This window comes from Exophiala bonariae, assembly GCF_035927105.1.
Source record: "Exophiala bonariae strain CCFEE 5792 chromosome Unknown scaffold_12, whole genome shotgun sequence".
Classification (NCBI taxonomy): Eukaryota; Fungi; Ascomycota; class Eurotiomycetes; order Chaetothyriales; family Herpotrichiellaceae; genus Exophiala; species Exophiala bonariae.
Genome location: NW_027042487.1, coordinates 539,279 through 560,978, shown reverse-complemented (window position 1 = coordinate 560,978; position 21,700 = coordinate 539,279). Strand labels below are relative to the sequence as shown.

The following is a 21,700-nucleotide window of genomic DNA, read 5'->3' as shown; positions in this document are numbered from 1 at the left end:
TAGACTTCTCTCTGCTTTCCCCATTGCTCTAGTAATGTGTTGAGAATCGAGACACAACAATGGTTCAACAGGTGTATCTGCCCAATGGGCAGGTGTACACAGTGACGCCCGTGTTCGGTGGCTTCACATTCAAGTCTGCCAATCTGGACTTACACCATTCTGCAATGCCTCCGGGATGGACCGTCGTACTACAAACAGAGGACGAAGTAGAGACTGAACCGGAACGAAGGAAGAGCAGGATCTCAATAAATCATCGTGTGCAAGACCATGACGATTCGCCTACAAAGCAGATTGTCACCCATCGCTTCACCCGTCCCACCATCCAAAGCGACTCCCTCTTCATATCCTCCATATCCCAGCCAGCCAGTACGGATTTCAAGAGCAATGCCTCACCAACTCGGCACATTGCCATGATGCTGTGGGCCACGCTGTGCTGGTATTTTCACAAGGAACCTCCAAATCCTCATGTCTTCACAGATGCATCGGCGTTGACGCCAGAAAGTGGGAGACCAAAGCTCGAATGGCGCATCAAGATTAAAAGAGAAGGCATTTTCAAAGGAAAAAACACATTACAAAAATTGGAACGGATGGGGCTGATAGCTAGTGAGGACTCGTGCGTTGGAACCGACACCGATGTTCGATTGCCTACCGGGTGGGCAGAGACCTTTGTTAGTCGACGGTCCTTCTGGCAGATCGATGCTCGAATATTCCTGTTCACCATGGCCCCTCTGCAGCATTCCCCATACCCACAGGCATCACCATTTCCTTCTCGCCCTGCATCTCCCGATCGATCTTCAGTACTACCCGAAAGACCCTCCCCACGACCTTCAGACCATGTAGTGACTACAGCGGGCATCATCTCAGATGCTTTCTCTGCCGGTATATCTTCCCCAGGAGGACCATTCAACTCAGGCAGTCATCTACCAACATATTATCCTGCACCGCCCACTCAATTCACATTTACCAATCATATCAGACATCCAATCCGTCCCAAACCCCCTCGACAAGGCGAGACCTTTTATAGCAGATATATCCCCAGCTTGGATCAGTATTTGTCGTTCCGGACACCATCGCTGTCCACAAAACCATGCCCTCACCCACACTTTGGACCTACCGGAGGCTCGATGCCGGCCGCACTGCCGAGTCATACTCCAGGCATCTCGATAGCCACATTACCGACGTTGGCCAATTTTCTCGACCGCCCGTCTGATTTGGAGCTGTTGCATAATTGGATGAATGACCCTCGAGTAAACATCGCATGGGGCGTCGCTGGTCCTACGGCCACACAGAGAAAATTCCTGGAGGATGGTCTTGCCAGCAGGCATTCTTTCCCGGTATATGGTTGCTTTGACGGGAAGCCTTTTGGTTACTTCGAGATTTATTGGGTAAAAGAAGATAAGCTTGGAAGACTACTGGGTGGCGATATTGGTAACTATACACGAGGCCTACACGTACTCGTGGGAGAAAAAGAGTTCCGGGGACCTCACCGTGTCAAGGTCTGGTTGTCGGCACTTATTCATTACTGCTTTTTAGCGGACTCAAGGACCGAGACTGTCATGCTGGAACCAAGGGTGGATAACACTAAGTAAGAGCACGAGAAGTCAGTGGATTTCAGACATGAAACTAACTGTGGCCTACAGATTTATTGAGTATCTGAAAGATTCTGGCTTTTACAAGCAAGGAGAGGTGTCTTTCCCGCACAAGCAGTCAGCGGTAATGAAGATCGATAGAGAGTCATGGGAGGCACCTGAATTGTAGTAGCATGCTCGACTCATGTTAGGGCAGCTGCGGATGACCAGGCCTTGTGTATGGCAGAGGTTTGCACTGGCCTCGCGAGATATTTGTGATCTATCACTGGAGAAAATGTTTGCCTATCAGTGGCTTTCTGGTGAAGGTACCCAATGGGGATAAGTTTGATGTTCTATGAGACATTCAGCCTCATGTAACTGTCTTATTGCTGTACGAGGATGATGTTTTTGAACAAGTTTGGCGATTCAAGATTGATATCCGCCCTGGACACCTCGATTAACTAGCTGTGCACGTGATCAATATTCCTCCGCAATTTGGAGTCATTGGCCTCCAAGTCAACATCCCACCTTAACAATTGAAACTATTTACAAGATTCACAATACATCTCTCTAACCTCAACCAAGCCCGTTCAAGTGTGCGCTGTCTTCATTTTCGATTCCGCCAATATGGCGACCCAAATTCCCGTTGATCCCTCCCTCAGTTCAACCAAGACTCTCAAACTTGAAAATGTTAGTCCAGACCGCATGAGGCTGGATAAAGAAATTCTAACACCAGCTTGCAGACACACAATCGAGACGTTCTGATCGCCATTGAGAAGAAGTACCAAGAAGAATGGCAGAAAAACAAAGTCTTCGAGTCAGATCCCCCCTCTACCGACGAAATCCCCTTCAACTCAGTCCCCGCCGCCGAAATTCGAGAGAAACACCCCAAATATTTCGGTACTTTTGCCTACCCTTACATGAACGGCTCTCTACATGCAGGACATAGTTTCACGGTCAGCAAAGTCGAGTTTACTGCTGGGTTTTCCCGCCTAGTGGGCAAAAGAGTGCTATTCCCTCTTGGATTCCACTGCACCGGCATGCCCATCAAAGCCTGTGCAGACAAGCTGGTCGATGATGTCAAGAAGTTCGGACAAAACTTTGAGAACTACCATGAGGACGAAGAAGATGACGTTCCAGACCCCAACAATGTACCAATTGCCCCAACCCAAGGTGTCTCTGTCAAGGATGACATTACCAAATTTAAGAGCAAGAAAGGAAAGGCCGCAGCAAAGACGGTCAAGGCCAACTATCAATTCCAAACCATGCTAGCAATGGGAATACCCAAAGAGGAAATTCACAAATTCTCTGATGCAAATTACTGGCTCGAATACTTCCCTCCTATCGCGCAACAGGACTTGATTGACTTTGGTGCGAGGATAGACTGGAGGAGGCAATTTGTGACCACTGATGCGAATCCATACTACGATGCCTTTGTCCGATGGCAAATGAATCGTCTCCACGAATTGAACAAGATTCTATATGGCAAGAGATATACAATCTACAGCCCAAAGGACGGACAGCCATGTATGGATCACGACCGAGCAAAGGGAGAAGGTGTCGGGCCAACAGAATACACGGCTATCAAGCTGAGAGTCAAGGAGTGGTCTGAGGAAGCAGCCAAGCTGATCGATTCTAAGATTCCCAAAGATGCCAATGTCTATTTCCTCCCTGCAAGTCTGAGACCTGAAACTATGTATGGTCAGACGTGCTGTTTCGTCGGTCCCAAGATCAAGTACGGCATCTTCAAGGCCTCCGAGAAGGAATACTATATCGTGACAAAACGAGCTGCTTGGAATATGGCTTTCCAGGGCACGTTCTTCAGTGAGGACCACTTCCCTCGGGACCAGAGTGAACTGCAACCTGTGGTGGAACTACCAGGTTCTGCATTTATCGGAACTCTGGTGAACGCTCCTCTTTCTGTTCACACAGACGGTGTCCGTATCCTACCCATGGAGACAGTATCACCTTCAAAAGGAACAGGCGTGGTCACTTCCGTTCCGTCTGACAGTCCCGATGACTTCGCCACGGTGCGAGAACTCGCAAAGAAGGCAGATTTCTACGGTATCAAGAAGGAATGGGCTGAACTCGAAATCATCCCCATCATTGACACTCCAGCATACGGTAATATCACCGCACAGTACTTGGTTGAGACCAAGAAGATTCAGTCTCCCAAAGATGCTACACTGTTAGCCGAAGCAAAAGACCAAGCTTACAAGGAAGGCTTCTACAACGGGACAATGCTGGTTGGAGAATTCAAAGGCATGAAAGTGCAGGAAGCCAAGGACAAAGTACGAAACTCTTTGATCCAATCAGGCGATGCTTTCCCTTTCGCAGACCCTTCTGGTGAAGTCATCAGTCGAAGTGCAGATGAATGTGTGGTCGCATATGTTCCACAATGGTTTTTGAACTATGGTGAAAACGACAAGGAATGGCAGCAGACTGTTCTGAACTATGTCAAGGATCAAGATGGACTCTATACTTATGCACCCGAGACTGGAAATCAATTCGTTGCGAACCTTGAATGGCTCAATCAATGGGCTTGCGCTCGAACATATGGCCTCGGATCCAAATTACCATGGGATCCTAAGTTTTTGGTCGAAAGCTTGAGTGACTCTACGGTTTACATGTCCTACTATACAATTGCACACTTACTGCATGGAGACAAGTTTGGTCAAACTCCAGGTGCTCTCAACATCAAGCCAGAACAAGTCACGGACGAATTCTGGGACTACGTTTTCACTCGCACAAGCGACGTTGATTCTGTTTCCAAATCTACGAAGATCTCGAAAGCGGACCTCGAAACACTCCGTCGATCATTTGAGTACTGGTACCCTCTCGACATGCGATCTTCGGGCAAGGATCTGATTCCCAACCACCTCACATTCTTCCTGTATATCCACTTGGCACTCTTCCCTCGTGAGTACTGGCCCAAGTCAGTACGTGCGAACGGCCATCTCCTCCTCAACGGCGAGAAGATGAGCAAGTCCACCGGTAATTTCCTGACATTGAATCAAGCAGTCAAGAAATTCGGCGCAGACGCAACGAGAATAGCGCTTGCAGATGCAGGTGATGGAATGGAGGATGCCAACTTTGAGGAGAAGGGAGCCAATGCTGCCATCATGCGAATGTATATTCTCAAGGAGTGGATCGAGGAGACTGTGAAGAGTGACGAACTTCGAACGACGCAGGGTGAAGTTATCTGGGACAAATTCTTTGATGACGAGATGAATCAATTGGTACATGAAGCGTACCAGCATTATTCTGCGTAAGTGATATAGCCCCAGAACTTCTCCATTGGATCTACAAAGGCTTCATGCTAACATGACCCCAAGCACCGATTACAAACTCGCTCTCAAAGCATCCCTCTACGATTTCCAATCCGCACGCGACTTCTACCGAGAAGCATGTATCTCTTCCGGAACACCGATGTCTCGCCCCTTGATCCTCCGCTACGCAGAACTCCAGGCGGTCCTCATCGCTACGATCGCTCCCCACTGGGCAGAACACATTTGGCGCGAAGTCCTGCACAAGGAAACTTCGATCCAAAACGCAAGCTGGCCCATCGTCCCACAACCCGATCCGGCCACGACAGCAGCACGCGAATACGTCAAAGCAACCACCAGCAACATCACCAGCGCGGAAGCCACAGCAGCCAAGCGCATGGCCAAAGGCAAAGCGTCAGCGTTCGATCCCCGCAAACCCAAACGCATCACCATCTTCGCGGCCTCCGCCTTCCCTGCCTGGCAGGACAAATACGTCGACCTGGTGCGCGACATGCTCGCGAAATCGACCCTCGAGGACGACAAAGCAGTCAACGGCGCCGTCGCCAAGCTCGGCAAAGGCCCCGAGATGAAGAAGGCCATGCCCTTCGTACAGGCGCTGAAGAAGCGAATCGTGGGCGGCGGCGAGAAACCCGAAGTCGTCTTCGAGCGGAAACTGCCGTTCAGCGAGATCGACACCCTCAATCAGATCAAACAGGGCGTGATGAAGACAACGGGATGTAAGGAGGTCAACGTCGTGCAGGTCACCGAGGAGAACAAGAGCGGTCTGCCGCCGCAAGCCGAGGCCGCGATCCCCGGGCATCCAAGTTTCTTGTTTGAGAACATCGAGGCATGAACATGAACACGAGGAGGAGAATGAGTGAATGAATGAAAGGAAGAATAGCTGTCGCGTGGGGATTAGCTTTAAGCAAACTTAACAGGGCATGGATTAGACAGTCGTATGACAGGATGGAAGTCACGCTCTAGAAAGACACATCATGATGATTGATGGCTTGCGACAGACAACGTCAACGTTTTTGACTACCACATGGAACGAAATGAGAATGAAGAACCCGACCAGACAGTTAAAGATCGCAGAGAGCTCTTTCAGAGGGAGAAAATAGATAGATGATTGTTGAGAGACCGACGAGCCAGATTAGACTTTGAAGAATCATGCTATGTTGTGCAGATGATATGAGCACCGAGGGGACAGTAGCAGGAGAGGTAGGCAAGGGCAGTAAGACCACGATCTTGACCTCGCATACCTTTTATTATTGCCAACCGTGCAGTATAGCTTGCTTGTTCACCTCGTGTGAGGCTAGCGCACAATATGTTGGATGTTACAACGTCAATTGGAGCAACAGAGGAGAGGCAACGACAGGGGAACAGGGACTCGATGGCACGTGACAAGGCTGTGCCGGCATCAACAAACATTGCAGGTGTGGAAGTTTGTTACCAGACGACTGCGGTGCTGTCTGTTATTGAGGGAAGGTGTGCACATAACGGCTTCTCCTCAAGATTAGGCTACAGAGTTTAAACCATTGCCTTGGCACTATTTCCACTGCGGCAGACTTCAAGGATTGCAAAACAAATCCGGAAACCCGTGGTCGTTTCACAAGGCCGGTGGGCCGCTCAGCCTCGTCGACCTGATTCGGCGGGCAAGGGGGTTCCTTCTCGAAATCACCTACGAGTATCTGTATTGCGCTTTCCGAAGTCTCATACCCGGTACTCCAGGTTTGTGCCGAGGGTTTTCTTCTATGATTTTAATTCTTGAGTCCTCTTATCTTGGCCCGCTGGGGGGACACCATTGGATTCAGCCAAGTCGTAGCGAGAAGCCGGCACCTTGGGCCTCGTCAGCTCTCCCGGCGAAGATGCCGGCAAACTCGCGTTCGTCGAGCTTGGGCGCGTCGCCACGGTTGGGTGCCTGTGGAGTGGCTCTCCTCCGCCGCTTCTCCTGTCCGGCCTTGCTCGGGAACGTGGGAAACATCTCCCTGGCCTTGGGACGAGGATCTTCCTTGAAGTACGGATGTCGGAGGATTTGCGGCGCGGAGGGCCGTCCGCCGGGGTTCATGGAGAGCATGGATGAGAGGAGGCGGAGGCCAGATGTGGTAAGGTAAGGGAATTTGGAGGCCGTTAGGAATGAAGGCACCGATGCTTTCGCCAGGACCGGGTGCAGGGCTTTGGCGTTGGGGAGGGATCTGAAGCCGGGCCAAGTTTCATTCGTCGGGGTTCCTAAGAGGGCGAAGATCTTGGAGAGTTGGTCGACTTCGTTCTTGCCTTGGATGAGAGGTTCCTTGGTGAGCAGCTCGGCGAAGATGCAACCCAGGCTCCAAATGTCGATCTCTGAATCGTATTCTTCCGTCCCGAGAAGTAATTCGGGTGCTCTGTACCACAATGTGACCACAAGTTGGGTCAATTTTGGCGGAGGATGGCTCGTATATCTGGCCATGCCAAAGTCGGCTAGTTTGATTTCACCTCGATTATTGAGTAGTAGATTTGATGTTTTCAGATCACGATGCAAGATCCAATTCTGGTGCAGATAATCGATGGCTGAAACGATTTGTAACATCAAAGTTTTGGTCTCGGAAGGTAGAAAGGGTTCTGCCATGTCTTCAAGAAGAGTCTTGAGATCATGTTCGACGAAGTCCATGACGAGATAGACACTGTGGAAGTAGTAGAAAGAAAGTGGTTAACGACGTCTGGTATCGGCGCTTTTCAAGGTTAGGATGATATGGATGGCCGACTTACTCTTTCAAGCTATCACCCATGACCACCTCGAACAAATCCACCACGTGAGGGTGTTTGCATGCTTTTAATGTCTGAATCTCTCGCAGCCCAGTGACAGGAAAGCCATCATTGGTATGGTCCATCTTGAGGCGTTTCAATGCAATAATTTGGCCATTGTCCTTTCTGCGGCCACGCGACACCAGACCATAGGAGCCTTCTTCGATGTTATTGAGCAACTCAAACTGATCGACATGGCCGCAAGGCCCGAACGATCGGGTCTGGAACTGCAATAGGTTCGCGCCCTCATCTTGCGGTGGATCACTATTGTCCTCTGATGTACGTTGGCGTTTGGAAGGTCTTTCTGAATCATGAACTTGGGATGCTGCAGCAGCGGCGGCGGTCTTGCGTGCTCTCTCCTCCTTCAGTCTTCTTTTCTCCTCCTTCTCTTTCTTTCGCAAAGATGCGATTTCAAGGTCATCTTCCTCGGTGTTGGTGGCCCATTTCGAGGCTGGTTTGGAGTTCATAGTTTTGTGCCACTCTCAGCGGCAACGTGAAGGCTAATGACTTTTGTCGCACATGAAGGTGATTCTGCTCATAGATAGCTAGACTGGGACGTGGGTATTATTGACCGGCTTGTGGAAAATGTTACTGATTCAATATTACCTGAGGGCACAGAAGATTCCCATGTCGTGCCTTTCCGGCGGGACTTTGGTTGTCAGACGAAAAAAGGTCCGTCACTAGTGATTATTATTAAGCAAATGAACATCCCACCTCTTGGGTGCCTCTCAATACTTTGAATGTTTAGATACAACATACATATATCCACCCATATCTTGGTCTGAAAGTCAATCTCTTGTACATTAATCGCAAGCATCATCATCACCAATTGCAGCTTATTCCATCCAAGACATCTGGCAATATGGGAAGTCTGGGGGTTCAGCCATTTCAGGCAAGTATATGGAATTCTAGTTCTCGTGGCTTTCGCCTGCTGACCGGCCTTGGTTGAAGACGACATTTGCAGTCCCATTGCATTGCGATTCTTGTGTGAAGGATGTGACCGGCGCGTTGGATAAACTCGAAGGTAAGTTGTCGAGCCGTTTCCAAACGTCTTCTGGCCAGGGTCAGGGTACTGATCGGTATAATTTGGCGACAGGCATTCATAAGATCGAAGCCAATCTCAAGGACCAACTTTTTTATATTGAAGGCACAGCCGCTCCGTCATCTATCGTCTCAGCCATCGAATCTACGGGACGAGATGCGATCTTGCGCGGAAGTGGAAAGTCGAACTCGGCCGGGGTGTGCATCCTTGAGACTCACGCAAAAGCCGTGTCAGATCCGGTCCGCGGATTGGCACGTATGGTACAAATTTCCGAAGAGCATACACTGGTGGACTTGACACTTCGAGGGGTGTCGCCGGGCACATACTATGCTACGGTTCGGGAAACGGGCGATATCTCACGTGGGGCAGCTTCAACAGGTGGGATCTGGGGGTCAATCAAGACCTTGGCAGGCTTTAATCAGCCTCGTGGGGTGTTTGGAACGATCCAAGTCGGTAAGGAGGGTCGTGGCAGTACATTTTTGGACCAACCTGTATCAGTTTGGGAAATTGTTGGTCGCAGCATGGTGGTGTCGAAACAGCAAGAGTCACCGTTTCAGCCTGAGGATCAAGACACCCTTGTTGGCGTGATCGCCCGGAGTGCAGGAGTCTGGGACAATGACAAGACGGTATGTAGTTGCTCGGGGAAGACAGTCTGGGAAGAGCGTAAGGAGCAGACGGGCAAAGGCATGTTATGATAGAATCTCGTAGACTCTGACCAAATTCCCATCAGAGACAATGCTGCGGCCTGATCTCGGACCTGCATGAGATGCGAGGAGAATGAATGCAAGATTCCGATGGAAACACAGTGGACGGTCCCTCGTACTCGTACTGCACAATGATGCACGAACAAAGTGTACTCTCGGGACCCCTTGCATGACAAAGACAAGCATTGACTCTCGCATCAAGTTTGGTCCAAAGCAATGGTTGGCCCGTCGCAAGTTCTCCTGAAACGGGGAGCGGCCGTATCGGATAAGGGCCGGTGGGGAGAACGAGCCAAGTTGAAACCCTCTGGTAACATGATGATGGATCGAAGCGAGATACACGTGTTGCAACCAAGAAAGATGAACCGATGTTTTCGTACGGAGTCGTTGATATTGAGAGATTCAGGTGATATAATCACACCATTGGGTTATCCATGGTCGATAGGTTGATATTGAGGTGGCTGTAGCGTGGCTTTTGCATCACAATTCGGACGAGTCAGGTCCGGCTTGAAACGCTGCCGAGGCAGAGAGAGGTCGATAGAGTGGTGGACTGAGTATCCCTACTCCAGAGATAGTTAGGTACAATTCACACTGTTCCCGTACCTGCAGGTTTGTGTAGGTACCTAGTTAGGTAGGTAGGCACTCGGTGTTGATTGTGAGGTGCCTCGAGCCTAGAGGTTTGTTTCCATAGGCTTCAAGTGCCCATCTGCACGGGGATGCATAAGGCACAAAGCTGCACCCAATGTCTGGTGCCCGGGGTCTCACTAGCCTTGCCCTCCACCCGCGTCACAATCCATGGTGCGTGCATCACGCTGTGACCATCAAGCGTGCAATTGTTCCAGGGTGGGCTCCCCTGGTGGTCACCCCATCCATTCCATTTGCTCCAGCCTCGCCCTGATGCCTTCGATTGACGTTTCCAACTGTTCCATGGTTGAGGGTGAGGGTTGGCCCCCTGCCAGTCAGGGCGAGGGAGGACGTCGTAGGATACCACCACACAATCCCTTGGGGAAAAATGTCACACATATGGCCAGCACCTCCTTTCCCATCTCCATCTTCATATCCATTCTCTCGCTCATTCATTCTTTCTCTTCCAACACCGACCTCACCATCGCCTTCACCTCTTCTCTGGTCGTCACTCTTTTTCTCTCTACACCATTAGCCTATTCCAGTTTTAATTAAACTTCATCCTCGATCGCGGGTCGTCACTAATTGCACGCCACTGACCACACTTTCCATTGGGCAAAGAGCCCTGGAACCATTGGCGCCGAGCACATCGACCATACAAGGGCGCTTAATCCCTGGACACTGAGCACTCTGCGGCAGGGCCGGCCCTCGCTGCCTCATCCAACTTACAAGCCTGACCTGACAAGACACTCCCACTTGTACCATTCCCAGTCTCCTCACAGGCCACACTAGTTCAAGCGAATCTTATCTACCGAATCCAAGTCCTTCACACCCTCTTTCCCATATCTGTCTCAGGCACCGCCGCTCGCGTCGCAGATCCCTCTGCTACTTGTACCTGCACTGCAACTACACTTACCATCTTGCATCCTGCATGGTTAATACTTAGTCCACTCATACCAACAACGACGTCGGTCTTGACAAGTCTCACTGCTGGGCCTGCAACGTCATGTCGCTCAAACAGGTGCGTCGTGCTCCTCTTTCCACCGCCTGCCCCCTCTTTCTCTAACCTGTGCTAGGAAATCGAAACGTGGGTCGAGGCGCTTGGTCACTACGACAATCAGGAATTCGAGGAGTCCTTGACCATCTTCGACAACATCGCCGATACTTCCAAGATCTTATTCAACTGCGGGGTCATCCACGCAACCATCGGCGAACATGATCGAGCGGTATGGCAAATCAAATCCGAAATGCAACCAAGGGAGCCTCCAACTGACAGATCCTAGGTGGAATGCTACCAACGTGCCATCAAGCTCGATCAATACCTCGCTGTGGCATACTTCCAGCAAGGCGTCTCAAATTTCCTCGTCGGCGACTTCGAAGAAGCACTGGCCAATTTCAACGACACCCTCCTCTACCTCCGTGGAAACACCTACATCGACTATGAGCAATTGGGCTTGAAGTTCAAACTCTACTCTTGTGAAGTTCTCTTCAACCGCGGTCTATGTTATATGTACCTTCAACAAGAAGAGCTGGGAATGAAAGATTTCAGCTATGCACAAAAAGAGAAAATGACTCCGGACCACGATGTGATTGACGATGCAATTAAAGAAAATGCTCAGGGATATGTCGTCTTCAGCATGTAAGCTACCCATCCAAACTCGGACCACGAGCAACTCAATTTGCTGACCTCTCTCTTTAGTCCCGTGGGCTGTGTTTACAGACCGAATGAAGCAAAAGTCAAGAACTTGAAAGCTAAAGATTATCTCGGAAAAGCTCGCCTAATAGCCACGTCGAACCAACAAAATACTGGAACTGGATTTTCCGGCACTGATAGAAGGCAGGTCCTCGCCACCGAGTTTGCTCCCAAGGACGACCGACCGGTGGAGAACATCAGCTATGCAGCAACAAATCTTGTACAACGAAATCTATCGAGTAGAATTCCTCGAGATCAAAGCGCTCCTCCAGTCATGGGTAGAAATGTCTTTCCCCCCACTCCACCTCCTGAGACCGAAAAGCCACGCGGCAGTCCCTCCACTTCCAACCTACCTCTACGCTCCACATCTATGCGTCAGCCCCGCAATGCATTTACCAGACCAGACATGGATCCTCCTCGACCTGGTATGTTGTCACGATCAAACACGTTCGCTGTCAACGATGCGGGCATGGGTAGACAGCAACCTCCTGTTCGAGAAAACTCCTGGGGAGAAGAACCTGTGATGATGGACCGGCCACCCGTGGAAAGGTCACGCTATGGAACTCAGAGAACAGCATCAGAACCTCGAGGTCCTGCCTCAAGACAACCTCCAATGGGCCGGTCCATGTCACAACGGCAACCAGCACCTTTGTTCCGTGAGCAATCTCGCTACGAAGACCCCAATGATACGGTGGACGATGTCTACCAGATGTACGCCGCAGCTCCTCCAAGGAGGAGACAGACAACGCGTCGGCAGGAACAGCCTGCATACATTAACGAAGAAGACGAATACATAGATGAAGTTGGCGAATCTGAGGAAGAAATGCCTGGTTTCGAACCTGTACGACGTCCCACATCCGGACGAAGTAGTAAACGGGTCGAAATGCGCAAAGTCCGAGTCAAATGCCACTTCAACGAAGACACACGATACCTTATGATTGGCTCAGTGATAGATTTTGGAGATTTTGAAAGCAAGATTAGAGAAAAATTTGCCATCAAGGAGCAACTGAAAATCAGAATGCAAGATGATGGTGACATGATCACCATGGGTGATCAGGATGACCTGGAGATGCTTCTTACTAGCGTTCGCACCGCTGCCAAGAAGGAGAGAAGTGAAATGGGCAAAATGGAGGTATGGATCTCAACATGACATATCCAAACAGCTACGCCTCCACGTCTCCCCTAACCAACGGCGTCACTGGATTGTCCACTTACTATACAAAGTTGGAAGAGAAGGAAGCGAAATCACCACATATTGCTTTTGGGAAGTTTTATTGGAAGAGCTGGAATTTAGGATACCCGATACCCCTCTACTACCTGTCCACAGCCTGGACCCGAACTCAAGATGAAGGACTATCTCTTGAGTGTGGAATTGGAGTTTCATGGTGTGGCAAACCGACAGATTGGCGTTGAAAATGTTACCTCCTCGAAGACGCTCCCCTGCCACCCGTGCGATCTATGCACCGAGTATCAGATGCCATCTCTCGACCGCCACTACAAGAGTCGGCTGTCGCAAGATGAACCGCAACCGTTCCCTTCTTGTCTTCGCTTCTACGCTCTATATATCTATATCTATCTATAGCCCTACCTATCTATCTACTTTCATCATCTCGAAAGGAAATGTTATCTCCATTTTATGGTTGAGAATGAATGAATGGCCTTGTCCGTCCTTGGAGTCAGTATGAAATGAAATAGTAAATGCTGACACTTGACCGACCTCCTTGCTCTGCAACAATTGACTATCGGTGATCATGTCTAGTGTCTTTCAAGGTAAACATGCAGCGCATCGATCATGTCCCCTCTTCCACACTCGCTGGGGAGATATTTCCTCCAGTTTCCTGAGACTTTGGATATGATGTTATTCAATTCTTATAATCAACCCACCCCCCGGAGTTCTTCTATGCAATGACAATGACAATAGGACATGGAGAATTCCCCTCTCCCTCTCCCTCTCCCGTCCGAGAGTTAAGTCCCGTTTCCCCCCAGCCAAAATGAGCATTCTGTTCATCTAAAAGTTAACGATTACTATTGAGCATCCAGACTAAACAGCGTGTAGACATCTTGTGGCTATCGATCGATCCTGGAGGTCGAGCAGGCTCCTGTACCCGTGCCCGTGCCCGTGCCCGTGCCCTCCGATCTCTATTCTGCTCTTCTATCTATTTTGTATTTGTCTATCCTTATCCGATCCACGATATGCCACAGGTAATCCCAATTGTATTCGTACACGCAACACCATCCATCCCACACTACACCACATCATGCAAGGCTTTGCTGCAGCAACAGCTCAATACTGCAAAGCAGATGCTTGTTATACTCATTCTCGCATGCTAGGAATGCCCCAAAAAAAGAAACAAGCAATCGACCGCCTGAAGAGCTCGCATATCGCTGTTTCTGGCTCGGCCTTGATATTGTATCCCAAGCCATGCCAATATTCGATCCCATCTTATTGCCACAAAGAGCCACAAGATTCGCCTTGGACCAATGCTCTTTCTCATCTACACCATCAGCCACATGACCCTACCACACGACGCACAATCGACAACTCGGAAGCCACCCACTCAAGCCGTCTTCATCCTCAAAGTGATCCAAGCCCTCGAAGCCTTGACCGCGGGGAACTCGGCCTCGAAGAGAATGAGGATGCTGCTCGCGTCTTCGCCATTCCGGGCCAATCGGCGTACAAAGACATCGTGTCCTGGTTGCCAGTTGGCCGGGCGTGATGGTGGTGAGGAGGAGGATGAGGATGGCATTGTGAAGGACGTCGCTGTCTTGCTTGTTGTACTGTATGTGAGGCAGACGGAGCTTTCGGGTCGGACAGACGCTCGTGAGTACGTTCGTGGCAGGTGCTCTAATCTCTATGTTCTTGAAGTGAAGGGATAATGCTGCGTGGCCACGAGGTGGTTGCACGTCCTTCGTACAGACGTGTGCACGGTAATGTGCCTGGTCTGAGTAACTGTACATGTGGCGCTGTCAGCTCACTGCTTTGAAACATGAACATGATGGAGTAGAATGAGATGCTGAGATATGAAACAGGCATAGTGGACTCGAACGAGGATACAACAGACACGTCTCCCTTTGTTGTGCAAGGGCACAAGGTGTCTATGGTACACATTCATCCTCGTTTTGCGAGATCTGATGGGAGGCTGGGGGTGAATGACAGAGCGTGTGCAATGGGGGAAGAAGGCTTTGTACACACCACCGTTTTGACAGTCTCCGGTCCCTTCCTGTGCTTGAACGACGATATCACTGAGTTTGGATTTTTCAACAAGATGAGTGCGGGAATGAAATCGCCTTCAACAGCTAGCGACCAAAACCCAGATTCGCTGCAACGATGATTCGGGCGTTCCTGGGAATAAGTCTTGTGCTGCCTCCACACAGGAAAGTCCTGTTTGATTTCGGATATGTGAGATGCTTTCAGGGGGCCAGCACCTCCGCACCGGTGGTTGACTTTTCAAGGCAGGAAATACTCTGATTCACCAAACGGGGGTTTGCTGTGCAAGCAAGAGCTGATTGAGAAGAGTAGGAAAGAGCGAGTAAGGGAGAAGGGAGCAAAAAGTTGATGGAAGCTTGTTCGCCTGGGTAAGGAGATGGGCACACAAGGATGAGTTGTTTGTGCTTCTCCCTGAGTCCACACATGTGGTCGTTTGCTCCAATTTCTTTCTTTACAGCCCGACAACCTACTCACCTACCCACCGATGCCAGTGTGTGCCATTGCATTGAATAGGCTGTGAGGTAGTTTGCATTGTATGAGTAAGGGAACGGATGATGGATGGGCGGAAGCTGCTTCCCCTGCTTGTTCCACTTCCTCCTAAAGCAGGGACGACATGTTTGGCAACCAAGCAACAGCACCTTCTCGCGGAGGATACGGCCTTGCCTGCCAAATAAACGAGTCGGTGAACCTGATGATGCGGTTCAGAACGGTTCGTGCTCCAAGAGCCGAACTTTACAGCTTGCCATCCTGCACAGAGCAGGATGTCTAGATGAACGCCCACTCCCAATTGGGTTTGATGAAGCTGTAAGATGGCGAAATAGGCGACTTGAGTCTTCGGAAAACCTCCAGCCTCCTCCGGATGTATCAATTGATGATATTTGACAAATCCTACCCTCATGGCAATGAAATATCCATGCTTGCCGGGCTCGGATTTGTGAGCGCGTTGAATTCATCGATGGTCGTGCTCCCGGGAAAGCCAACTCAACCAATGCTTTGGTGAATTGAATGGATATCTGCGTTTATATCGAACACCTTGAGAAATTCAGGACAATGATTAGACATGGGCAGAGGTGTTGACACTCTGACCCGAGAACAGAATTACATTCCTGAGATTATACTTGAGTTCCATATTTGGAAATAGTTCTCACCTCCCATTTTCAAACTTCACTCAGAATTGGCGAATATTTCAAATCTCATTATCGGATGCAATTAACCTTCCGCGAACGCAGGTTGCCGATTACCCCTTCAACCACCATTATCCCAAATATCACCGCCCAGAATTCCGAAACCCATTCCTTTTGTCGCTATGCTGTATACAATTCGGCTCGTGGGAGCCTAAGATCCGATTGGTCGTCGCTAAATATTCAATAGATGGTTTAATGATATATATCTCGCTCTGGGCGTCTTAAAAGGCGCCAAATCCATTGGCGAACCACGTGAATGACATTATCGTGATGGCAGCTGTTGTCAATATGACACCTAGTGCTTGTTTCTCGTGAATAGACAGTGCTCCGTTGCAGGAAGCACATCGAAATTCGTTTAGGGGTACATATGGCTGTCTAGATCGCGATAGTTAGCAAATTGGCTCTGGAAATTGTAGCGGTGCAAGGCTATAAAACTCACCCTGTGTACATCCCAAAGACATATTGAGCATATGCACCTAGCTCACCTGCAGACGGGACATCGGTGACCTCCTTGGCTGCATCATGGACGATCAATGTATAACTAGCCACCACAAACGGATTTGTGGCAGTGGCCTCAAAATCGCCGGTATCCCATGTCACAGCTCCAGTTTCTTCGACGGACATGTTGGAAGAAATTGTATAAGTTGCAGAATTTAGGGCACAAGAGGCCAAGACATCAATGGCAGATGGTGTGATGGAAAGTGAAGTGTAGTTCCACTTGAAGGTTACAGGATCTCCAACTTTGTAATATTGGACGCCATCGATGGGTGCTGGAGTGATGAGCGAAATGCCACCGGGAGGCAGACGAGGGTCAATTGGAGTTGTTTTCGTGCTTGATGTCCTCGTACTGTTGGCACTTTTGGTTTCTGAAGCATTGATGTCTGTAATGGTCCCTGAGGCAGATGCAGACTCTTCAGCATCTGGGTCGGTTGTGGCTGAAGATGACCGGGAAGCCGAAGTCGAGGTTTTTGCAGTGGCAGTTGCAGAAGAGGAGCGGCTGGAGGAAGATTCTTGGTTGTCCTCGTTGTCTTGATTGTCTTGACGGCGGGACAGAAAGGTATCCAGCCTGTCCCCAATTTCACCAAGCGACGGGGGCCATGGCCATGCCGAAGATGACGATAGTAATATAAGGAAGACGAGAGAGAGGCAGGAGAAGAGGCCGGAGCCCTTCATGATGAAAAGTGTTGGAGTTTGGTGGTCTGGTGAGAAAAAGGAGGTTGTTCAGCGCGGCGAGAGTCGAGGGCTATGGAGTATTTGGCACGCACGAAGAAACACAGGAACGATCTAATGAGAAGCGAAAGGATGCACAATGGCAATGTGTATTAACGAAAGAAGGTGAGGAGATTGAAGATGTGTAAGTGTGAGTGTTGTGGTGAGTAGAACGAAAGACCAAAGTGAGCGCAGGCAAGTAAGGACTCGGTAGTGGCAGTGGTAGTGATGGAGACTCGATGTGCAGTCTGCAGGTCAGTGTCTCACCCTGGCGACCAATTCCGGGCTTGCAGAACACAACAAAAACGCGCCTTCCTGGCAATCAGCCTCTTGACCACTCCGGAGCTAAACCCCAACAGGTATAGTCATGTCTTATTTTGGATTCGCCCTCGACACTTTTTTTCCGGCCAATTATGAAATGTGGTCATCATCATCAATCTGGATTCTGGACTGGTCTCCGTACATCACACATATTCAAGTTCATCAGGTTCATCATCACGCTTTCCTCACTGTTGTACCGTGGAGGAGCGATTCACAACGCCGTGTCTGAGCAAACCTGTCACCGCAGCGTATCCTCTTGAACTCTCTTCCAATCCATTATTTCAGCCTTCTTGCTCCTTCCACGAGATCTGCCGTTGTCGCAATCTTGGTCTTTTCGAGGTAGATGTCTTGCTGGGAAGGTCTCACGCATCTTGCGCACTGGTTTGAGATCCTCCAGCACAGCGATCCTCCTCATCAGATTGTCCACATCCACAGTTAGCCGAGTTTCCGATGAGGTTTCTCCGACGCACTGATCCTGTAGGACATACTTCAATTCCTTCATTGACCACGTTGCCTCGTTTTTCAGGGTCCCATCTGCTTTGCGTTTCTTTTGGCCGCTTCGATTGTGGGGAACGCTCTCTTGGTGTACGGAATTCGCTTTAATGCAGGGGTCCGCACGTCGAGTGGTGATCACGTCGTAACTGTCAGGTTTCGCTTGTTCGTTGGCCGCCGCCTTGTTCGTCATCTCTGATTCGTCATTCATCGTCCATCATTTCGCTGCCGATTCTAACCACGTGGACGGAAAGGCCTGAGACAGGAGGACGAAATGTGATGTCGCAAAGCACATCAGTTGGACACAAGCTATGAAAAAAGGTGTCAACTTGTGTTTTGTCTTTCAGTGTGTCCCAACAAAGACTTCCATCATGTGGTGGATCTTGCGGGGACGTAAATCTCCTCCACGTGGTCATCAGGCAGCAATCCTAGCGCATCGCACTCTTAGTCCAAAGTGGTGAAGCATCGATACAAGCCGTCGTAACGCGAGAAAACCCTTTGTGTTGCCAAGTATCTTATTAGATGATGGACAACTCACCAGCCACTGACAATACGTGCGTTGATGCAGTATACACCCTCCAATGTGGCTTCATTGGTTCAGAGGTAGTGCCGGAGTCTGGACCTCACCAACTAGCTCGCCACTTGCATTGCCTGCATAAGACGGCAACAATTCTGGTCGCAACATACTACTTACGAATTGTTCCCAGGTGCCGGAAGTCATACCGTGTATCGCTATCATTTCCAGGCAAGCCGTTAGATACTTTAGGTTTGACAGCCTTGACAACATAGTAGAGTATGAGTTTGAGTCGAACTTGGGGTGACGACATTCCCCATAGACTACGATCAGGCCATCGACGACAATATGGATATTTTGATAATTGTCGTGTTCTGTTGGTGGGTGTTGTTTTGAAGCGATGCTGATGTGTGGCCATCACTAAGGACCCCCGTTGAGGGCGATGTTTTGTAATGTCCCTAGAGTATCGTAGGAATGCCAACGACGTTTGATGCCTCAAATAGCCGTGGCGGGTGAGGGCAGAGTATCATCATAATATTCAGCCAATCTTTGACTTCCGACTGTACTCACACACAATCTCTATGGAGGGCGAGAAATTGGAGAGGCTGATCAGGAGTACTGGATCCTATTGCTTTTCTGACGAACGGAAGCTTCTGCTTGCTGTCAACGAGCTTTTTGCATTTATCACATGATCTTGACTTGATGTCACTATATGCTGCAAGGTTTTCCTGTCTTCAATCAGCCTTGATCAAGTGAAAGAATAGGGGGTGTTCATACAAGTAACGTGGCAAGAACAGTGTTCTCGTTGATATTTTCAAGAATGTTTTCCCGAAGAGCTAGTGATTCAGTCTTTGGCCTGCCAATCACTCTATATCCAGAGCCATCAGCATCTTCATCGACTTGAAACTTGAGCTGCGATATGGTGATGTTGACGGGAAGGCCTTTGACTTCGTCCAGAAGTTCAACCTTGACCTCGGGGTGCTTGTTCTTGAAATTGTTAATCGACTCCAATGGGGTGTCGCCAGTGCGACTATCAGAGTGCGAATCAACACCATTAATGGCGACAAGCTGATCTTCGATAGGATCACTTCCGTGGAGGAAGTTACCGTAATCCATAACCCATGCATCAGTGCCTTGGGCCAGGTCTGTGGCCTTGACGACGTCCAGGAGTTGTCTTACATCATCGCTGTGCCACTCCTTTTTGAACCGTTCGACGTCGCGACTCCCGGTCTGAGCTGCTGCATGTAGATATGCTGCGAGTTTCTCAGGCTCATAGCCACCTGGGTTATCCAAGGCAAAACGAGTTGGATTAATCAATTTTTCGGGTAGTAATGCCCGAAGACCGCCGATCTCAACAGAAGTCAGCGCGGGACTACTGGAATCGATGGAGCACACAGTGTGCGCATTTCCAGAGGACTTACCTGGTCGTACATTTGTTGCAATTTGGCCAGTTTCTCCAGAATCTGACGATCTTCAGGATTGACATCTTCCACCTTCAATATCGCCGCCATCACGCATGCACAACTCCAACAAAAATCACAGAAGCAGCACCAGCACAGTGAAATAAAATGTATTAATCTGACTAATTGCTCTCAAAATGTTCGAGATTGGGCTGTGAAATTGGGTCAAGAACAAAAGGATCCGCCAGGACGGAAGTCCACCTGATCGAAAAAGTCTAGGCCGCCGAGAGAACCCCACGTGATCAAACTCTAAAAATCCACCACCATAAGATAATGCCGCTGTGGGAAGGTCTTTCAAAGGATAAATGTTTCACGCACCCTATTTTGGTTGCACCGGCCTCATAACAATCAAAAGATAGTGCGCTGCCTCCAATTTTTCTAAGATTCCTTGAACAAAGCGCGCACGGTAGCCACAAACACAATAATATTTAAGGCGCGTTTGACCAGGAGCTTGCAATCTCCAGAATCTCGCATCTCATCTTTACTGCCTGTGGATCAATGTTGAAGGGGGTCCAAGCATGGTGGTATGCTACGTCTATCGATGCCATTTGATGTTACGGCCATGTGCGACGGCGTTCCCGGGATCGTTGGGGATCCTGCTTTGGTTCTGACATGTATGTTCGTAGCATCATCATCAGCAGCAGCAGCAGCAGCAGCAGCAAGTCTCGATGGTAGAACCAAGTTCTGGTTATTTTTGTTGAGATAACCGAGCTATGTTTCGGGGTCGAAATTGTGTTAAATTTGGACAACTGAACCTTGAAGGTTCTTCAGTAGCGGCATCTTAGAGATAGAGTCGCTTTGGTCGATTAAGAGCAGGTAGGCATATACTCAATAATGTGTCGCTTTGCGAGGCTCCATACCGATGTGATGAGCTAAAATCAAGGGGCTTGTGTATACTGCCAATATGGGGTCCAAAAATGAAGGCTTGTTAGTCAAAACTGGTATGCTGCTGCTAATCATCCCTCGCGGCGTATAAGAGACGATCTACACTCGTACCTTAGTGTCATCCATAACTCGTTCAATATGACCCGCGAGACACACGATGTCCGTTGTCAATAGCGTGCGATGCATCGTCCACAGTCGATGGCGTTGGGTCTCGATTCGTGATCCTGAAATTTGGATGAACAACAATAGGCTCGAACCATGTTTCATGTTTCCCAAGCACGACGAGCGCACAATGAAGCCTGTTCCATTCATCTTTCGAAACTCTATTTTGGTACAGAATACATACGAGTTGGAAAGTGGTTAGAAGTTACGTGCGCCAATTAACACGAAGTATTATCTTGCCCGACCTGGCAATGACACTTGTGAAGAGTTACAGGAGGCAGGGTAGTCAGATTAGGTAAAGTGCAGCGAGGTTGTACGAGGTGACCCCTACACTGCGAAGCTGAGGTCTACACGGAAGTATGTTCCAGGAATTGCATCGGATTCTGAGTGAAGAACGTTTGTGAGAAATCCATTTGCTGTTTGTGGTTCAAGAAAACGAGAAGTAGGTAGAAGAAGTAATTTGTCTTCGATTGGCAAGCTGGCCATGGTTCGATCCAGGTCTTGTCCTCTCAAAAGCAGAGGTGTGGTCGTCTTGTAGGTTTGTACCTAGAGGCTGTCAACCTATCGGGCAGAAGATACCCCATCATATC

At 49.4% G+C, this 21,700-nt stretch overlaps 8 protein-coding genes across 8 annotated transcripts; 4 read left to right on the top strand and 4 right to left on the bottom strand.

Annotated features, from left to right (window-relative positions):
• Positions 1-59: 59 nt before the first annotated feature.
• Positions 60-1,589, top strand: LTR84_002197 (uncharacterized protein; the record flags this gene model as incomplete). Its single annotated transcript, XM_064845811.1, has 1 exon — positions 60-1,589. One exon carries the CDS (start codon positions 60-62, stop codon positions 1,587-1,589), a length of 1,530 nt encoding a protein of 509 aa, XP_064706665.1.
• Positions 1,590-2,195: 606 nt separating this feature from the next.
• On the top strand, positions 2,196-5,687 carry LTR84_002196 (uncharacterized protein; the record flags this gene model as incomplete). Its single annotated transcript, XM_064845810.1, has 3 exons — positions 2,196-2,258; positions 2,312-4,836; positions 4,904-5,687. 3 exons carry the CDS (start codon positions 2,196-2,198, stop codon positions 5,685-5,687), a joined length of 3,372 nt encoding a protein of 1,123 aa, XP_064706664.1.
• A 957-nt stretch (positions 5,688-6,644) lies between these two features.
• Positions 6,645-8,082, bottom strand: LTR84_002195 (uncharacterized protein; the record flags this gene model as incomplete). Its single annotated transcript, XM_064845809.1, has 2 exons — positions 6,645-7,494; positions 7,580-8,082. 2 exons carry the CDS (start codon positions 8,080-8,082, stop codon positions 6,645-6,647), a joined length of 1,353 nt encoding a protein of 450 aa, XP_064706663.1.
• A 395-nt stretch (positions 8,083-8,477) lies between these two features.
• On the top strand, positions 8,478-9,352 carry LTR84_002194 (uncharacterized protein; the record flags this gene model as incomplete). The annotated part of the gene is made up of 2 exons (XM_064845808.1): positions 8,478-8,511; positions 8,712-9,352. 2 exons carry the CDS (start codon positions 8,478-8,480, stop codon positions 9,350-9,352), a joined length of 675 nt encoding a protein of 224 aa, XP_064706662.1.
• Positions 9,353-10,988: 1,636 nt separating this feature from the next.
• LTR84_002193 (uncharacterized protein) lies at positions 10,989-12,825 on the top strand (the record flags this gene model as incomplete). The annotated part of the gene is made up of 4 exons (XM_064845807.1): positions 10,989-11,003; positions 11,059-11,208; positions 11,266-11,621; positions 11,682-12,825. 4 exons carry the CDS (start codon positions 10,989-10,991, stop codon positions 12,823-12,825), a joined length of 1,665 nt encoding a protein of 554 aa, XP_064706661.1.
• Positions 12,826-16,288: 3,463 nt separating this feature from the next.
• LTR84_002192 (uncharacterized protein) lies at positions 16,289-17,240 on the bottom strand (the record flags this gene model as incomplete). The annotated part of the gene is made up of 2 exons (XM_064845806.1): positions 16,289-16,442; positions 16,507-17,240. 2 exons carry the CDS (start codon positions 17,238-17,240, stop codon positions 16,289-16,291), a joined length of 888 nt encoding a protein of 295 aa, XP_064706660.1.
• A 595-nt stretch (positions 17,241-17,835) lies between these two features.
• LTR84_002191 (uncharacterized protein) lies at positions 17,836-18,282 on the bottom strand (the record flags this gene model as incomplete). Its single annotated transcript, XM_064845805.1, has 1 exon — positions 17,836-18,282. One exon carries the CDS (start codon positions 18,280-18,282, stop codon positions 17,836-17,838), a length of 447 nt encoding a protein of 148 aa, XP_064706659.1.
• A 1,092-nt stretch (positions 18,283-19,374) lies between these two features.
• LTR84_002190 (uncharacterized protein) lies at positions 19,375-20,114 on the bottom strand (the record flags this gene model as incomplete). The annotated part of the gene is made up of 2 exons (XM_064845804.1): positions 19,375-19,953; positions 20,025-20,114. 2 exons carry the CDS (start codon positions 20,112-20,114, stop codon positions 19,375-19,377), a joined length of 669 nt encoding a protein of 222 aa, XP_064706658.1.
• Between the last annotated feature and the right edge of the window lie 1,586 nt (positions 20,115-21,700).